Below are 18,472 nucleotides of genomic sequence, written 5' to 3'. Positions count from 1 at the left end.
AGAAAGAACAGAAGTGTCAGATGACACCCACTTCAATATCAAGCCAATCACCAACACCAGAGGGAAAAAGTCTGGCCCCTGAACACAAAGGGGTTTGTACCTGTTGCCCTTCGTGTGGCCTCGATAGCCATTTCGTGCCATTCTTGTCACCGGACCAAGAGAATGGTACAATCTGTTCCTGTTGGGTTCCATTATAAATTGTATGCATTACACATATTTTTACACCGTCATCAATATCATTTGTTAGAACACTGCAATAAGCTTCCTTCTGCCTTAATGCTACTAGCTGTTGAAGTCGTAGCATTTTTTTAATTAAGAAAAAAATATCTTATTTGGACACATGTTCTTCAAATGAGCCCAAGCACACAACACTGGGTTACTATTACTGGCATCCCTATCAATGGTTTGAAAAACAGGAAAAGCTGCCTTAAAACTGAACTTAAGGCAGAGCACAGAATACATCGTTAAACAATCTTGATGTCAACAAAGGCAAAAAATTCTTTCAAAACTTTGAAGATAATACACACACTCCTAAGTTTAATAGCTTACAAGCAAAGAACACAAGATGTGCTAACACAACAATTTTTAAAATTAAGTTTAACTGTCAGCGCGATAACTGTCATTGTAATTATCTGAATACATAAAATGGTTCTTTTATATTTGTTCTCTTATTGCAGGATACTTTTAACAACAGCAAACACAACAAGGCTGCATTTGTATCCACTGATGAGATTTTTTTTTTTTACTATCAAATCAAAAGTTTCCAAAAGAAAAACAAAATTTGCCATTAGGCAATGTGACAGCTTAAAATGTGAATACACAACCGAGCACGTGTGTGTGTATATATATATATTTTCACCTTCCTTTAACTACGCTCCTCTGAGAGAGGTCAGTTCAGAGGAGCAGTCAGTCATGCTGGCTACCAGCTGGGAAGCATTAAAAGCAACATCACCAAAACAGAAATATAAATGTGAAAGAGATATATACAGACTGCTTGTGAGGGTGTATTTCATAACAGCACAACAAAATGGCTTTTTTTGGGGGGGGGGGAGCCCTGAACTTTCAGGGGTTAACCCTCCCTCCCCCTTGATGGCTATCCCAGATATCAAAACTGCTCAGATGGAGTCAAAACTAGCGCTCCCCCCCTTGAGGGAACGCGGCGGAACTGAGTTCCAGAACCTCTTCATGAAAACAAAATTCTCAAAAAAAATGTTTAAAAGTTCATGAGGGGCACTCATATCAAGACTATACCTCCCTTTATTCATTTATTTAAACCACTGTAAGCACACTGTTCTTTGTAATACTGGGTTACAGCTCTTTCCTCCTATCAATAGAAAACTGGTCAAGAAGTTGTTGTTTTAATCATTAGCCCTCCTTGCTAGCTACGGAGAAAAACAGATGCCCCTGCTTCTCCCGCTGAGTTGCCTCTGTACAAGTGGTGTTGGACATTCCCATTTATTAACACTCACAAAGCATTTGCTAATAGCTATTTTAGAATTTAGACCCTACAGAGACCAAAGTTGCTCCAATAACAGTTTAATAACCCACTCAATGACACATGAGGCGCTCTAGACATATAACAATCTTTCTGAATAAGTACTGAAGGCTCAGGAGGGGCTCAGAAGATGTTTAAGGCACACATGCAATCTTGGATGCCTGTGGGAGAAGAGGCAGCAGCCAAACATCCATCCATCATTCTGGAACTGTGACCCTACCACAAGAACCTTCTTCCTTAGCTGGAGCTGCCCTGGTTTTTTTTGGGGGGGGGGGCTTGGGCAGAGAGTGCCAAGATCCTTTCCCTTCCATAAGCTCCCTGTTCTCTTCCCCCTACATGCCTGTGTATCCTCCCCACCAACTGCACTCACAATGATCCATGCCTGGGGTGTGGGAGAGGCAGGCAGCCACCATGGACACCACCTCGCCTATGGGGTGCTGTTGGGTACCGCCCCCCCGCCTGCTCTCGCCTTAAAGGGGAAAGAAGCTGGGTGGGGTGGCTCGCCCACAGCCTCTGTTCAACCTTCTCAGGTCTGCCCGAGAAGACTGAACAGGGGTTGTGGGTGAGCTGTGCCAGTGCGGCACAGTCTCAGACGTGCTCCAAGACTGCACTGTGCAGGTGCCAGGAGCCTGCCCAGCCCTCTCCAGTCCTGCCCTTTCCAGTCCTGCTGCACCTGCTCTCGCTGTGGGAGGGGCGGGGTGTGTGTGGGCTGGTTCCAGCCTGGGGCGCCTGAGGCCCTAGTGCCAAGCCTGCAACTATCCTCTCTGTCTGCAGCTAGGAACTCTGGTGGCAGAGGATTTGCAAATGAGTGGGTGCAGGAAGGGCAAACAGACAAGTGGCAAAGGAAATGCATTGGGAGGGAGCCAGTGGCGAGCAGGCCCCAAATAAAGCCTTCTGCTCAGAACTGTCCCATCTCAGGGTACGCTGACACCGGTTTTGTTCTTAGCACCTTTTATGATATTGTAATTGATTCTGTAGTGGTTTCTAATGGCTTAAGCACCACTTTGGGACACAATGTTTGATACATCATAAAAATACCTGAAAGGTTAATATGCAATTAAAGGGCCAAACATTAAAAACAAAGTGCAAAATAAATCATAAACCAACATACATGTATTTATTGTAGGAAGCCAAAACCATTTAAGGGCCCATCATAAGCCTCTATCCTATGTACAATCATAAAACCACAATGGGAACCCACTCAACTTGACCTGATGCGTTTCGACCTAGACTGGTCTTCTTAAGAGGTCAGAAAGGTAAGTACACATATTGGCTCATAATACAAAACAGAATAAAGCAACAGGACAATGCTGGACCACAAGGAAATTTGATGAAGTGACAAAGGCTTAGAGATATTCTTGAGGCCTCTTATTTTACAGTCTTATGTCTTAATCAAGGGCATACATATTGCATCCAGTGTCTTATTGTATGCCACATGGTCCAGGATTGATCAAGATAGGTGTAAAGCCAAGACTCTTGGAACACTGCAGATCATCATGGACAGGCAAAGCTACGTATCTTAGGCAACACCTCAGGGCACCTACTATTTTGGTGGATGACTCTAGAGCAATGGTGTTGAATTCATTCGTTACAAGGGCTGGATCTGACATAAATGTCACTTTGTCGGGCCTGGCTATGTGTGCCATAAAATGTAATGTCAGGTACTGGAGATTTCAGATGCTGAAAGGCGATAGCAGGTGAATGACAACAGCAGGCTAGATTGGATTAAGTATGATATGAAGAGAGATAGTAGGCATGGAGATGCAAGTGCTGGTAATGGAAAATCTAAGTCTTGATTCAGTCCAGGAGGATTCAAAGAATAGATACGTAAGTCTGACATTAGAAACCACAACATTAAAAAAAATAGTGGGTGGATATTTTAACTTTCCAGGATATTCAGTTGCTGACCTAAGAATAGCAGTTTTCTTACAAAGGAATTTCAAAGACAGATTAGAAAGAGAGGCTGCTGAACTGCAACTGATAATGCAGCTCAAGACAATGCATCCTCCTGGACTGAACTCTAGGTTTCCTGTCTCATTACCACCTGCAATTATCATTTGACATCTGAAAGCACTTCACTCTCCAAGATACAAGGACAGATTACATTCTAGCTGTATCTAAGAAAGTGAGCAGTGACTCATGAAAGCTCATGCTCTGCCACAAATTTTCTTAGGTTGTTAAGGGGCTATTGGACTTTTGCTCCTTTCCACTAATAAGAGATTGCAAGCTGTGCTGTTAGGTCCCCCCCCCCCCCAATCTTGGGGATCTCTCCAAGTGAAATAATGTGTTGATTTCAGACTGGGCAAAATCCAATAAGTGCTAGTGATGATAATGAAACAGTTTAAAAAGTGAAAGGGTGGGGGAGTTAATGTGAAAAAAGGCAGCCAGTGAGGTGGGAGGGAGATGTGTTGAACTGGAAAATAGAGAACGATAAATGTATTTTAAAATACTTAGCTATCTACTTCCAGTCCTTAAGCAACGGAATCCAATCCAAATATTGTAATTCCTAATCCGGGTCTTACAACAGAGCCAAGAGATTTCAGTATAAATTGTGCTTGTCAAAAGAATCCCTGCTCCCTTCCTCACACTCTCTGAATAAGTGTTTGTGCGCACAAAAGCTTACACCTTGAATAAAACTTTATTGGTTTTAAAGATGCCTCTGGACTTGAACTTGGTTCTCTTTCTCTCTGTCTCACTTTGACACTCCTGCTCTAGAGCTCTGGGTAAGAAAGAAGATGATGAGGGTCTCCTTAGCTCTGGATACCCCTTTTAACAATTTCCCATCTGGCAGTGTTTAGCCCAATCAGCCACTCATGTGTCTCTCAAAACAATATGATATCCAGATTGTAGAAATGAGGGCTGTGAGCTATTCTAGAAATCACTACATGAAATGCTTAGAACTGCTTCACAAATGCTATTTCCTACACAGATCTCATCTTCACATAACTTACACACAAAATCACCACCTATTTGCACCAGCAGGTTTGGATGGGTTGTAGTGTACACATTCTGTAGTGTACACGGAAATAATTGCCAAGTAGAAGAACTATCATGTGTGAAGCGCTCTTTGTCTCCCTGTTTCATCAATACACAGATACAGTGGTTTTTCTTACCTTTCAAATGCTGGCCATGAAGTCTCTTCACTGAGTTCAGAACCATCACTGCTACCTAAAAAATGAAGAACCTGAATTTAAAAAGGTCTTCATTCCATGGTATCTTTGCCAATCATGACAGCATTTTCAAATGTACACATCCAATCGGAAATTTCCACAACAGATCTGTTTAAAAAGTATTTGCTAAAATAAGAAAGAGAAGCTGGGCAAAACCATCCATACTATGTTCCTTAGGCAAAAGAAGCTCTTGTATCAACAGAAGTGGCAGATGGGGGGTGATTTCACCTGGTTCTCCCCTTCCATAATACTGCACCCCTGGGTCATTTTGCTCATGTAGGTTATACAACTGTCAGCTTCAGCTGGGAAAACTGGGAGGGCATCTTTGAATAACCTTGCTTAACTGGATCCAACCCAGAGTTGTTTAATTCCTACTTCTCTTTAAAACTCCTTTACCATATCAGGTACCTTTAACTCACATTTTTGCAACATGGAACAGGGAAGTATTTCTACAGCATTTCATGAACTCCGTCCTTCAATTTCCAGAGAATCAGCAAAGGTAAGTGGAACACAAATAATCATTCCCACAGTTCAAAAAAGAACCACCAAGGTTTTGCGAGATTGTGGCAACCACTTGTCCACCTCTGTGACGAAGCATATATCCATTCGACTAGAATAACACATAGCAAACCTTGCAGTAAAGATGCTACGCATGTAAGGGTAAGAGTATAAAAAAATAGCCCTGCAAAATGTTCACAGTGCTATAATTGTACACTATTTACAAAACATGGTATATGAGTATCCAAATTCCCTGAACACCCTCCCTCTTCAGAAACTTGGTTGGGCTAGCTGTGGCAGCCACATGTCAAGCATTATACAGAGGACCCTGCCATGCTATCGCAACTGAGTCATAAGGAGGCTGGTATCTCAGCTTGTGGTCACCTGGGGATAAGTAATATCTGCACTAATCTCATTGCCAAGTATAGGTTATTAGGAAGACTCTAGAAACTGTGCCTGGATATGCATAATCTCCTTGAATGACAAGCTGAAGAAGCCAGAAAAAAATTGGAACATTCCTTTTAATACTCAGTTAAAACCTGCACTTCATGCAAAACAAGGGAAGATCAAGCAACAATTTCTAATAACTGACCAACACAACCTGTGTCAGAAAGTATCAAAAACAGAAAAAAATTAAATCTTAAAACAATGTTAAATCAAGGTGTAGCCTGAAGGCAAATGATGTAGCAACACTGCTGAAGCAAATCATGTATGGTTGTGGTTAGTGTTGGATCGGAGACAATCTGGAAGCCCGTAAGTGCTGCTTTGGACTTCCTGAAGGAAAGACGAGATGCAAAAGTAATGGACAAACAGCATGCTCAATGCATTTGCAATATATTTCGATGACAGATTTTTTTTATCTCTTCTTCATTATTTACACCATTGGGATCTACTTTTCACAGCAGGAGATTTTGTATTATACACAGTTTTGGCTATATGCATGGAAATCCTTTTCAGTGACTCATCAGGCTTAATCTCACCTATTGAAATTCCACTCGAAAGAGTAGAGCTCTCTGCCTGCCCCCGAGATGGGGCATGTGGTTCCATGACACTGTCATCTAGTAGATGCCTTGGTCCTGCATTGGGGAATGTTGCACTTTTAAACTCTACTGTGTTCATCTTATGAATGAAACTGGAAAAAGAAGAAAGTGTGCAAGTATTTAATCAAGCTTTTAAAATACTGTAGATAATATAGTGTTCATTACTTTTCAATATTAACTTAAAAATCTATACTGCCTCTACAATCATAACAGTATGAGAAATATAAAAAAGAAGAGGAGGAGACTGAATTTATACCCTGCCCTTCACTATCCAAAGGAGTCTCAGAGCAGTTTACAATCTCCCTTCCCCACAACAGAGGTAGGTGGAGGTAATGCATTTGCTCGAGAGGAACAGCTCTGTGAGAACTTGTGACTGACTCAAGGTTACATCAGCAGATGCATGTGGAGGAGTGGGGAATCAAACCTAGTTCTCCCAGGTAAGAGTCCATGCCCTTAACCACTACACCAAATGACACAAGTAGGGTGGCTATACATCTTTATGTTTTTGAGTTTAAATGACAAAATACAGAGGTGACATGCTTTCAATGGTGAAGGTCACACATGTTTCACTGGGTTGGTTTCCCTTCAACAGACACTGTTAGGAAAAGAATGACTCCCTGATGGATGTACCACTCATGGTACCACATGTGTAATATGATAGTAAAACTCTGTAACATCTTCTATTCAAGTTAAGTCTTAGTCCTTAATGCATTTGTATTCACTTTTCTCCCTTCCATTTTCAGAGTTTCTGTGGAATTAATGGAGATGATCTGAACACTTAGTCTCATTAACTCAAGAACTCAGAGAGCAATACAAATTTTACAAAGCTTGCTTGCACTATTTGTGACCAGCCCATTAAGCATGTATTCTAGGCTGCCTAAAACTTAACCTCCCTGTTTTTGTAAACCTAAGCAGGCAGGAGTATGAGCCACCCAACATGTCTGATGGGCTTTGGGTGTAGGCTTGATAAAGAGGTCCTTTCGAGGTCGGTAAAATGAGTACCCAGCTTGCTGGGGGGAAAGTGTAGATGACCAGGGAAGGCAATGGCAAACCACCCCGTAAAAAAGTCTGCTGTGAAAATGTTGTGATGCGACATCACCCCAGAAACGACTGGTGCTTGCACAGGGGACCTTTCCTTTCCTTCCTTGCTAATAAGAAAGCACTTTCTATGTGTTCTATGTGACCACAACATCTGTTCTTTTTCTTTCTGTGTGAAGACAACATTGCAATATCTATAAACATACAAAAAAACTTTTATGAGACATTTAAGTAGCTCTATACATTAAGTGCTAAACCAAATGGTGAACAGAGTATAAAGAACAAATGTATGGCTTTTAAAAATAAGTTCTGGGTTTTGCGAGATCAAACTGATAACGAAATGGAGGGAACATGCTAATACAATATTGTATTTAAAATTAATTTAAAAACCAGCCACTGACTTGTATCCTAAACTGTGACATTTTCTATGCCCGTGTGGCATCAGGTTCCGAGGGGATGGAGGAGTTTGTGGTAGCAATGCACCTTCAGCTGCAGCATTTTTTCGTATACTTTGTGGAGAAGCTCCAACTTCAGGGCCTGTGGATGAATAAAACCACTTTTAGCTTAGATCTTATGGCTGTATTACAATCCTTCAGCTTCTGTGTACACAGTAGGGCTGGAAAATGTGAATATAGATTCCTAGATGTGATTCTACTGACACAAAGAAAATCATCCAAATTTTTTTTTTGCTGAAGTTTTAAATAGCTTCAGCTTATAGTATTATGAATCAGGTATACCAGGGGTGGCCAACGGTAGCCCTCCAGATGTTTTTTGCCTACAAGTCCCATCAGCCCCAGCCAGCATGGTCAATGGCTGGGGCTGATGGGAGCTGTAGGTAAAAAACATCTGGAGACCTACCGTTGGCCACCCCTGAGGTATACCACTAGAACCATTTCACATAAGCAGCTTTTGGGGACTAACTGTTGTTGGCATACCGAAACTAATCTGGATGCAGTGACAACATTCGAAAGCTGTGAAAACTGTAGTGATGATGTATCCCTCCTGCTAGTGCTGTGATACTTCTACAGCATGCAAACTAAGAAGTTGCCCTTTTGGAAGAAGGGACTCCAGTGGCTGAGCTATGTAATTTGCCCACCTGATGAGCAGACATTCTGGGATATATTTCTGCAATATAAGCTTTCTCCAAGTATGTGAAAGGCCTCCAAACTCATGTCACATGCCTGGTTGTTCAGGTACTTGAAGCTCAGAGTTTTGCTCAATATGGATATGTGGCTTGAGGATCTTATTAAATTTCTAGATGTGAATGAATGCTCAGACTCATCTCAGGGTTCCAATGGACCACAAAACTATTTACTGCAAAAGTGTTCAGAGTTTTGCAACATCAAATGTCAGCATTTTTGCACTTGATGCCAATATTTACAATTTGCCTCATTTCTGTAAAACCCAGTTTTAAAACGGAATCATATAAAGGAAAGAGAGGATAGGAATCTCTGAAACAGGGTGTCACTTCCTTTTCTCTAGGTAAGTACAATCAGATAAACATGACAGGAGCATGAATCAGTGAAGACAAGAGTCACTGGAAAAGACAATAACACTAGGGAAAGAGGAAGATTCAACATGGGATGTATTGACTCAATTAAGGAAGCCATGGCCCTCAGTTTGTAAGACCTGTGTAGTATCCATCTCAAGGTGTGAATGAACCATGGAAACTTGCTAAGTCTTCAAAACCTCAAGGAACATCACCTCAGATAAATGTATGGTTGTGTACAGGCCCGGCCCTTGGGCGCATAGCACCCTAGGCAGACTCAGGCCCGCTGTGCCCCACCACACCGCTGCAGCATTGTGCACCCCTGCGCCACCTCCCTTTTCCCCCACACCTTCTCCTCCCTGCCCCCCAGGTCTATTTAAATGCCTGGAACTGGCGGTGGAGCCCCAGGCTCCAGGCTATCTAAAGGCGTGCCCCCCCCCCACACCGCCGATCAGTTGATCGGCAGTAAAACCATGCAGCACGCAGTCAATGCCTGGGCAGACCAGAAGAAGTGGACCACAAAGCCTGAAAGGGTGCTGCCACTGCCTCCTTTCCACTTCCTGGATGGGAACGAAGTGGGGAGGAGGCAGCGCCTTTAGATAGATGACTTGGAGGGGGGCACCTTTAGATAGCCTGGAGCCCAGCACTCCACTGCCAGTTTCAGGCATTTATAGACTGTGGGGGGGGGCAGGAGGCTGGGGAGCAGGCTAACTAGTCGTTTGCCTAGGGGGGAGGGGGAGGAAGGCTGAATTCATCTCCCCCATCCTGCTGGCACCCTAGGCAACTTCTTACTTTGCCTAGTGGCCGAGCCGGCCCTGGTTGTGTATGCAGAAGGATCCATACAAGACAGAAACAGAGGAACCTAAGTCAATCTCTTTCAACCTTTTCCAGAAATTTTTTAGGAGGTGCAAAGACTGTGATAAGAAGAAAGGTTTGAAAAGCTGGAAACACAATCCTGGGCTAAACAATAATCTGTTAAATTCTATTGTTACCAGTACACAACTTTAATGGACAACTTCACAGTGGAATGAAGTGTTCAGAAGCTACCTCTGCTGCCCTCTGATAAATACCTACCTACTAAATCTTCACGAGAAGCAGCGGAACGGGGAGTGCTGGTCCCAGGCTCTATCTTTAACGAAAGCCTGAATTAAAAACAAAACAAAAAAACTCTTTGCAAACAATATCATCTATGCAAAGATAGCTACCAATTTTATTCTTATGAAAACTCAGGTATATATTTATTATTCGTTTTGCTTTATGCAGGAATCTTGAAGCCAAATCATTCTATGTACTCTCCCTTGTATACTGTGAAGAACATGCTAGCAACATTTCAATATATTTTCAGCACCAAACAACTTTCTTCATCCTAGTAATTTGTAGCATTTATTAAATACATTTGTCGTAAAATTTAAAATTAGGATATGTCAAGCAAGTCCAGTCGTTCAAAAACAGTACTGAGTAGTACTCTAGTGAAAATACAATTTGACTGATTTAACATGAAATTGGCACATTTTGATCAACCTAAGAGGTATGATTTTAGCTAGTCAATCTTCCCACTGCAGAACCCCAACTCTGCTCTCCCCAAATTGTCTGTGATGGTTCCTGACTTCAAAGGGAATTCAGATCTGGTGGGCTGCAGTGTATATGTGGGGAATCCTGTTTCACAAGCCTGCTTCCATTCAGTTTGAATGCAACCCTTTAATTATAATTAAGCAAAACACAGTCAGGGGTCAAATTCTAGTATATTTGTACAACTAGATTTCTGTCCTTGCAGACTACTAAACCCAAAATATGTAATGTAATTATTGTTCTCAAAATTGCAACATATATAGATTTTTTTTCAAGTCATAATGTGATTTGTACATGATTTTTTTTTTAAAAAGGACAGTAAACAGGTGCCATAGTACTGCAGGGAGATTCCCCATTGGTGCCACAGGCAATGCCATGCTACTTTGGCTGTATTGTGATTCCATGGCAACATTTCAACACCGTCTGTGATTGCCAGACCCAACTTTCAGAGAGCCAGCATTGATTTGTGAACATAGATCTAGCCCTAAAGAAAGATTTTGGGAGAAATAGGCAGGCTGGGGAAAGTATAAAGAAGCTGAACTACCTCCAGGTAGAACAAAGAACGACTTAACATTCCCTAGATATTGGCAAGATTTAAGCTACTACTACGGCATATTTCGCAAATTGGTATTTAATCCCAAATCAACTGAGTCACAGGAAAGATATGAAAAATGGAAGTTTATACACCATAGAGAGAAAAAAAATACAAAGAACTGAGAAGAAGGAGAATTGCAGATCTATACCCCTCCCTTCTCTCTGAATCAGAGACTCAGAGCGGCTTACAATCTCCCATATCTTCTCCCCTCACAACAGCCACCTTGTGAGGTAGGTGGGGCTGAGAGGGCTCTCACAGCAGCTGCCCTTTCAAGGACAACCTCTGAGATAGCTATGACTAACCCAAGGCCATTCCAGCAGGTTTAAGTGGAGGAGTGGGGAATCAAATCCGGTTCTCCCAGATAACAGTCCACGTACTTAACCACTACACCAAACTGGCTCTCTGAGAAAAACTAAAGCAGAAAAGCAGACATTGATTTTTGTCTTCCTTTATTGTAATTTATGATGCTTAGACTTGAAAAATCCAAACATATGCATTTTTATTAATTAGTTTTCATGCTTACTTATAGTTGTCGTCTTCCACAAACTTTTGAAGTTCTTCTATATACTGAACAGAATTCAGGTATTTTTGAACATGAGGCAGCACAGGGATATCTAGAGAGCAGACAGTGTATAAGTTATTTTGTTTCTTCATTGCATTTAACATTATTGTATTTCTTGCATTCCTTGTATGGTTTTGAACTATTTGTGATGTTATCTCCTGTCACAGATAAGCTGGCATTTAGTTAACAACTGTGCCAAAGGATAAACATTAATCTGTCCTACTATAAACCAGCAGGTGAGGACCTATGAAGAAGAGGACCTCTTGTTGATGATATTTCATGAAGGGAAATTCAAATAAAATTTGCTGGTGTGGAAGGAGTATTCTGTATTCAAATTTATATATCCAGGCCTCAGTCCCAGGGCTGTGCAAACAGGGTGCAATGGATACAACTGTCTTCCCTAATATATTTTATACAACTCACCGAAAGATAACAATTTTAAACAAAAGTATGAATATATGAAGTTACAGATTAATGCATGAATGGCTAAAACAACAAATCATTTAGGTAACTGTACTGCTAGACATTTCTGCAATATCAGAGATCTTGTCAAAACATTTCTCCTTCTCCACAGCTGCCTAATTTTTGCTTTAGCAGAAAATTTTTTAATACCATATTCTGCAATGATTAATCTAAAAGGATATCTCAATGCACAGCAGCTAAGAAGGTCAGAGCGCCTGCTGCGGCTGCAACGCCACTGAGGATGTTCTCCGCAGCTGAGAACGAAACGTCTGGAAGAAAAACTTTCTCCAGTAGAACACGGCACTTGAGCCCGAAAGATTCTATAAACCCTAATAAAAGGATACAGTTTTATCAATTTAATGCCAGTTAAATGAAAGAAAAGCAAGTGGCCTCTGAGAGCTGCTTGCAATATAAAAGTTAACTATTTTTAAAAACTCAGGCTATTTTAAGATTTGTAACCTATGAACCCACAGTAGCATTTTGTTTTTGCATGTCCTCTAGTTACCTAGTTAAGTGACAAAATATCCTGGCTTACATTTACTCCTGCAGGTTATGGCTGGGATCTACAAAATTACTTTAGGCATACCCAAGGGCTGAGATATGCTTAGTGCATTTGAATGGCAGACCCCTATTCTATTTTAGAAACTACTCTTGAAATTCCATCTTCAAAAATGGCCTGCCTCTGTGGCATGTGATGGGGAACATCTGTGTGGTTCTTTAGAACCTGGCTTTTCTACCTCTCTCTCTTTTGAAAAGAAATGGCTCATATTAGCCTTCAATTATATCCCGCAGCGAGGATGGGATATAAATAGAAATAAATAAATAACTTGCTTGAACATAAAATTAATTACCTATAATGGTACAGCACAAAAACATAATATAAAACTTACCATATTCACAAGACTGTTGTAAATCTGAAATTATTCTGAGTATGTTATTCATTAAGTTTGATCTCTGCTCATTTTCCAGAATACTTCCTGTGGATGGGTATGCTGAGTCGATATATGTCAAGTCTGAGAGATAAATACCTGAAGGTAAGATCAGAAAGATTTCTTCATCTAGGGCCTTGAATTAAAAGGCATCCAAGAAACAGCTAACACATTGTAATGTAATACACTGATTTGTTTTATACTAATTAAAACTGCAGGAGCATTTGCTCTTTTTTTACAAGTACACTGGCTAGAACCACCATTCATGGAACAGATGTCCACTGCTTATTAGTGTTTTGCTGTTGCACACACTCACTACTGAGCCCAGAAGTCATCCCATTGCCACAAAGTATTAAGTATGGAACTGCAAGGCAGAAAAATACAAAATTTCCCCACGTGCATCCTCTATTGCAAAATATTTTTCTTTCAGACACTCAACGCTAGAGACAGAGTACCACACTGAAACAGCACATAAGTGGCTTTTAATTTTGATTCACTTTTGATTGTGAGAGTTCACCATTGGCCCATATCTCCAAGTGGAATTGTGTGAAAAGGCTGGGTGGGGTCAGAACAGGAGAGCTTTTTCAGTATATAGGGAAGCAGACTAGATGGTGAGCAGCTGAAACCTGCAGAGTGATGTTCAAACATGGGAGCCAGGAAGCAAACAGAGCAGGTAAAGCGATATGGGAAGGCAACATTTAGGAAGAAACATTCATATCTATGAAATTGGATGAACCCTTGGTGAAGAAATGCATTTTTCACTTTGAGTGTTTAAAATGTTTTTGTCTCCAGGCAGAGAAAAAGCAAAAAGTGGGAAGTAATTTAATTGCTTTTCCAGACTCACATCAGCTACTTTTTTAGAAATGCTAATAGGTCAAACCATGGACAATGGGATGTTAAGCCCCCCAAACCCAGAAAGGAACAGAGATTTGGAGGAATTAAGACTAGAAAGACTTCAGGAAGAAACTCCTGGAGAACCCAGGAAAAGCTTCTCTGACCCAGCCTGGTCAGTGGGTGGGGAAAGAGAGAGGATAGGAAGAAGGGTCTCTTTGGTGCTGATTCCATTAAACAGATAGAGCTCTTAACTTAGGTCTGGAGGAGGATGCTATTACCATGTAAGTAGGCTTGAAGGTAATGGTACTCCTGTGAAAATCTGTAACTTTCTAAGTTAAGGAGCCTGCCTTATATTTAACATATGATAGGGCATGAATTGAGGGACACGGAAATTGCATTTTACCCTTTTCTTTTGAATTCCTTGCTCAATCTGGTGCTGAGCTAAGAATATGCTCACGAACATTTCTTTTTAAATAAATACTTTGAAACTTTTGATCCTGATAGTGATTCTCTGTGTCACATAGACCTCCACTGTATTGGATATGCTATTGTAAAAAGAGTGCCAGGAGGAAGGGGAGAGCAATCAGTTGGAATGTGGCTACTCCCCCAGTGGTGCACAAGGCAGTAAGCTGTTCCTTTTGTAACCAGGTGCTGGTTAGCAGGAGACAGAGGCAAGGTCTCAGAACTTGGAAAGGAAGCTATGTGTTCTCCTGACCCTCTCAGTAGGCAATTCCTACATAGGACAGGAGGTGGTGGCAGTTGAACAGAGAGAGAGAAAAGCTCCTCCAGGTTTTGGGAAAACCCAGGGCTGGGTGGAACAGGGCCTGCAGGCTAGAGCAGGTCCATTCTGCCACATCCTTCTCTAGTAAAACTGGCTATTTTTATGGCCTTGTGACAGACAGTAAATTGTAAATGCTGTAACCTGTTTTGAGAATCTTGAATGACAAGGGATTCAAATGGAATTCTTCAGCTGAAAGTGGCAGTTAGGAGTTACAGTTAAGAACTGATAGTTGAGTGAGAAGGAAGGTTAAGGGAGAGAGAGGATCAAGACAGGTCCTCATTCAAGCCTGAGGGAAGTAGCTCCTAGAAAAGGGGGACAGAACCCCATCTGGTCTGAGGGAGACAGCTCCTAGAGAAGGGGGTCGATCCCTATTAAGTGGTTAAGAAGGAAAATTGGAACTCATTTGAATGTTTCTGCCTTAACTAACTTTAGTGTCTGTGATACCAAGAAGCTTAAGCTTGTTTATTTAAACAGAGGCTGCCAAAAAATCTCTGTCAAGTTTTAAAGACCTGTCTGAATAACAGAAATAGTTACTTGTGACAAATGATCTGGTGTTTAATTTTATACAAAGTTACCTCATTCTGGTTGCCTGTTCACCTCATAAGTCCTATATCTGAGTCCTACCTGACCATTTCCCCTCAAAGTTAAATAAAACAGTTTCTTAATTTTGAATTACCATCAGACTACCATTAGAAAAGCAAAGAAGAAAAGGAAAAAGGGGTTGTTCAGTGAAGAACAAGATAAAGGGAAACAAGCCCCTTGGCATGTGATGGGTAGGAAGCTTAGTCCTCCAACCCATGAATTAATATTCACTCAATATAAGTGGACAATTAATGTTCAACGAGACAGAATACTTGCTTTCCCTTTTGGATGGTTTCAGTTTTAAGTTTCAGGTTGTTTGCAAGTTCAGCTCCCCTTCCCAAGAGTTACATACCTCTACCTATTAGCGAAGACAACCAAGACATTACTGCCAAAATAAGATGAATGCACCTTTTATAGTGGTATATGTAACATGAGTAACATTAGGAACTCAATCCTGGCTGAGATTCCACCCCTCCACAATATTATTTAGTGTTAAATCAGGCACACACACACAAGCAGCAGTCTTTAAAAATCAGCAATGTCAGAGCAGAACTATGCAATCCACTGTGTGTCAAAACCCAGCTGTTGTTTCTCAGATTTAAATTCAAACTAGTAAGGCATCATTTCCAGCAAAGCAGTGACACTTAAAGTCTTCCTTCAGCTATCACTTTCCCTTCTCTCTAACTTGCCCCCTTCTCTTTCCCCTTCAACAGGGGTTCCAGGCTTGCATTTCCTTTCCTAGTTGTCTGCAACCTGAGCTGAGGGAAAGGAAAACACCCTTCTTAAGCAGGCCCATAGTCAGGAATTCTTTTTTTCTTTTTTTTCTTTTTTTTTGGGGGGGGGGCGGCAGCAACTGGACACATCAGGATGCACTAATTAGTTCTAAATTAAATAAAATAACGTAGCTACATTTAAAAAGCTGACCCAATTTTTAAAAAATTGACTCTGCCACTGGGCTTTGTGACTCTTGCCTCTTGCTTTGATGAACCAGGGTCTCCTTTGGAAAAAGAGGGAAGCCCAATGTGAATCTGGCAGCCACCCATGTACAAATGAAAGGAAAACACTGATAAAAAATCTCCCCTCCCCCCCACTCAGGTCACATGATGCCACCTCAACAGCTCTTACTCTTCCAATGTTTGCCCTCCTTTCTCTGAGGAACAGGGAGCATTTCAAACATAGGTGGCTGTTGTCCCAGAGACTGGAGCAGTGTTAACATGGAGACCAAGGTTAGGTCAAACCAGGCAGTGGGGCTTGGTTTTCCTCACAGGGTGTTCTCTCATCTGCTTGGCAGATGGGAAAGGCTTGGGAGTGGATGCAGCTTGAACAATACTGGCCCACCTCAATACTGAATACTTCAAGATTAAAACTCAAAGAATCATGACTGGTCTGTGTGTGTGTGTGTGGGGGGGGGGGTGCTGCTGGGGTGGGGATTTGATTGGAGGTGCTGAAGATTAAATAAGAGGCATGACTGCCCCCCCCCATTGGCTACAGTCCTGTCCTTAAGGGTTAAAAGTACTTTCTTCCTGACCACTGCTTCTCCACTTGAAATTGTATCATTTCAGTCCAGCCTTGGAGATATGAGATTTGAAAAGGATGTGGCCCATACATACAACACATAGCTACAGGACCAAAATGTCATGCATTTAAATACAGAGTAGGCTTTACATCACAATTTATTAAAATTTAATTGATACACTAAATGGCCAAAGAGAACCGTCAACTTCACTGTACTAAATCATATAAACCTTCATTTTAAGGGGTTTTTCCCCCTTCACTTTTTGCTTTCTAGCTATGTCAAGTTTGTTTCTTCTGACTGCAACTGGGGCAGAAAATTTCTTATACAAAACTGAGCCAAATGGGAGATATCCACAGAGAATGTTCTAGGGGTAACTGAAAAATTAAAAATAGCAAAATCATTATGTCCAGACATCAGGGATACTGTGTATGGGATGCTCTGTTTTTTGGGCAAACTCTATAGTAAAACTGGGCTCCAACCATAGCATCCCCAGTGCAAAGATGAGGCTGCTGATCTTCTAGTAGAAACATGTAATTTATACTTTTAAACGCCATAAATATGCCAAATACTACAAGTTAATATTACAACTTAACAACACTTATTTTGTGTTGTTAAATCAGTAAAAGAAGTTGATAGGAAACTAAGCATTGCATGTATTTCACACATACTCCCCTCTGTTCTCCCCCATGGCTTTTGCCCCATGGCTTCAGTGGCAGGAATAGACAATCTTTAGTGAGCTTCTGTAAAGATGGACTTTGGGGCAAAATTCCCTAATTTCATGAATACACTGATGGGTGCTCCTGAACCGGCAATGGCTTTGGTGTCTTGGTGGATAACTTGATGAAAAACTGACTTCATGTTTAGCAATGTTTTTAAAATTCTATGGTAGGCATCATCAAGAAAGGGACTGAAATAAAAGTGGTATTACAGTAAGTGGATGTGGTTAGACCTCAGTTTGAATAATGTGCCCTCTGGTCATCATCCCCCCCTAAAAAAAATACTAAAAAACTGGAAAAAGTTCAAAAGAGGGCAACCAAAATGATCATGGAGTTGGAATATAGCTAGATAAGGCAGCTGAGATAAGGCTAGAATATGCACAGTTTGGGATTTTTTAAAGAGTAAAAATAACTGAGGTGCAGTGTTCCCTCTAAGCTGAGTTAGTGTGAGCTAGCTCACAGATTTTTAGCCCCCAGCTCACACATTTTTGTCTTAGCTCAGGAAAAATGGTCCCAGAGCAAGCTAATTTATGCAGTCACTCACAACTTTAATGCCAGTGGCTCACAAAGTAGAATTTTTGCTCACTCTGCAGCTTAGAGGGAACATTGCTGAGGTGTGGCATGATAAGAGATCTATAAACTTATGCATGGTGTGCAGAGAAAGAATAGAGGGAAAGTATTCTCCATCTCCCAGAATACCAGAACTTGAGGCAACCCAATGAAACCAACTGGCACTACATTCAACCCAGAAAAAAGGAAAAACTTTTAGATGGAGGGTAGTTGATGTGATGATCATCCCTGATTTAGATAGATTTAAAAGAGGTTTGGACTGATTTATGAAGAGCTGGTCTAGTGCTGGCTAATAGCTATGATAACCCTTCCAGCTCTATGATTCTATAAACTGAATGGGACCTGTAAATTCAGTGGCATTGCCACTGATAGTAATGGAAGGCTGGATTAGGTAGGCCACTATTCTAATCCAGCAGGAAAGCATTTACATCTCTGTTACACAGGAAGAGCATATGGGGAAGTTCAGTGTGAGGTGGAGGTGGGAAGATTCTGTTCCTTTAGATGAAGTTTTAGTGGGTTAGTGGATCAATGGCCGTTTTTTACACAAGAAAATGCTGATTGCCACTTTGGGGTCAGGAAGCAATTTTCTTCAGGCCAGTTTGGCCAGGGATCCTAGAGTTTTTTTG

The 18,472-nt window shown here is 41.3% G+C and overlaps 1 protein-coding gene across 2 annotated transcripts in view; it reads right to left on the bottom strand.

Moving 5' to 3' along the window:
- RALGPS2 (Ral GEF with PH domain and SH3 binding motif 2) overlaps nucleotides 1-18,472 on the bottom strand; it is a 136,678-nt gene that overhangs the window by 17,243 nt on the left and 100,963 nt on the right. Inside the window, exons 9-15 of one of the 2 annotated variants that reach the window (XM_060232494.1) lie at nucleotides 12,809-12,946; nucleotides 11,418-11,508; nucleotides 9,805-9,872; nucleotides 7,643-7,778; nucleotides 6,144-6,295; nucleotides 4,609-4,663; nucleotides 101-178 (exon numbers count right to left, since the gene is read on the bottom strand). In XM_060232494.1, the coding sequence (XP_060088477.1) occupies nucleotides 101-178; nucleotides 4,609-4,663; nucleotides 6,144-6,295; nucleotides 7,643-7,778; nucleotides 9,805-9,872; nucleotides 11,418-11,508; nucleotides 12,809-12,946 (718 nt within the window). The remainder of the gene's footprint in view (nucleotides 1-100; nucleotides 179-4,608; nucleotides 4,664-6,143; nucleotides 6,296-7,642; nucleotides 7,779-9,804; nucleotides 9,873-11,417; nucleotides 11,509-12,808; nucleotides 12,947-18,472) is intronic. The other variant, XM_060232495.1, reaches the window with a different exon arrangement.

This window comes from Heteronotia binoei, chromosome 2, assembly GCF_032191835.1.
Source record: "Heteronotia binoei isolate CCM8104 ecotype False Entrance Well chromosome 2, APGP_CSIRO_Hbin_v1, whole genome shotgun sequence".
NCBI lineage: Eukaryota > Metazoa > Chordata > Lepidosauria > Squamata > Gekkonidae > Heteronotia > Heteronotia binoei.
This window is presented reverse-complemented; position numbering and strand designations above follow the sequence as displayed.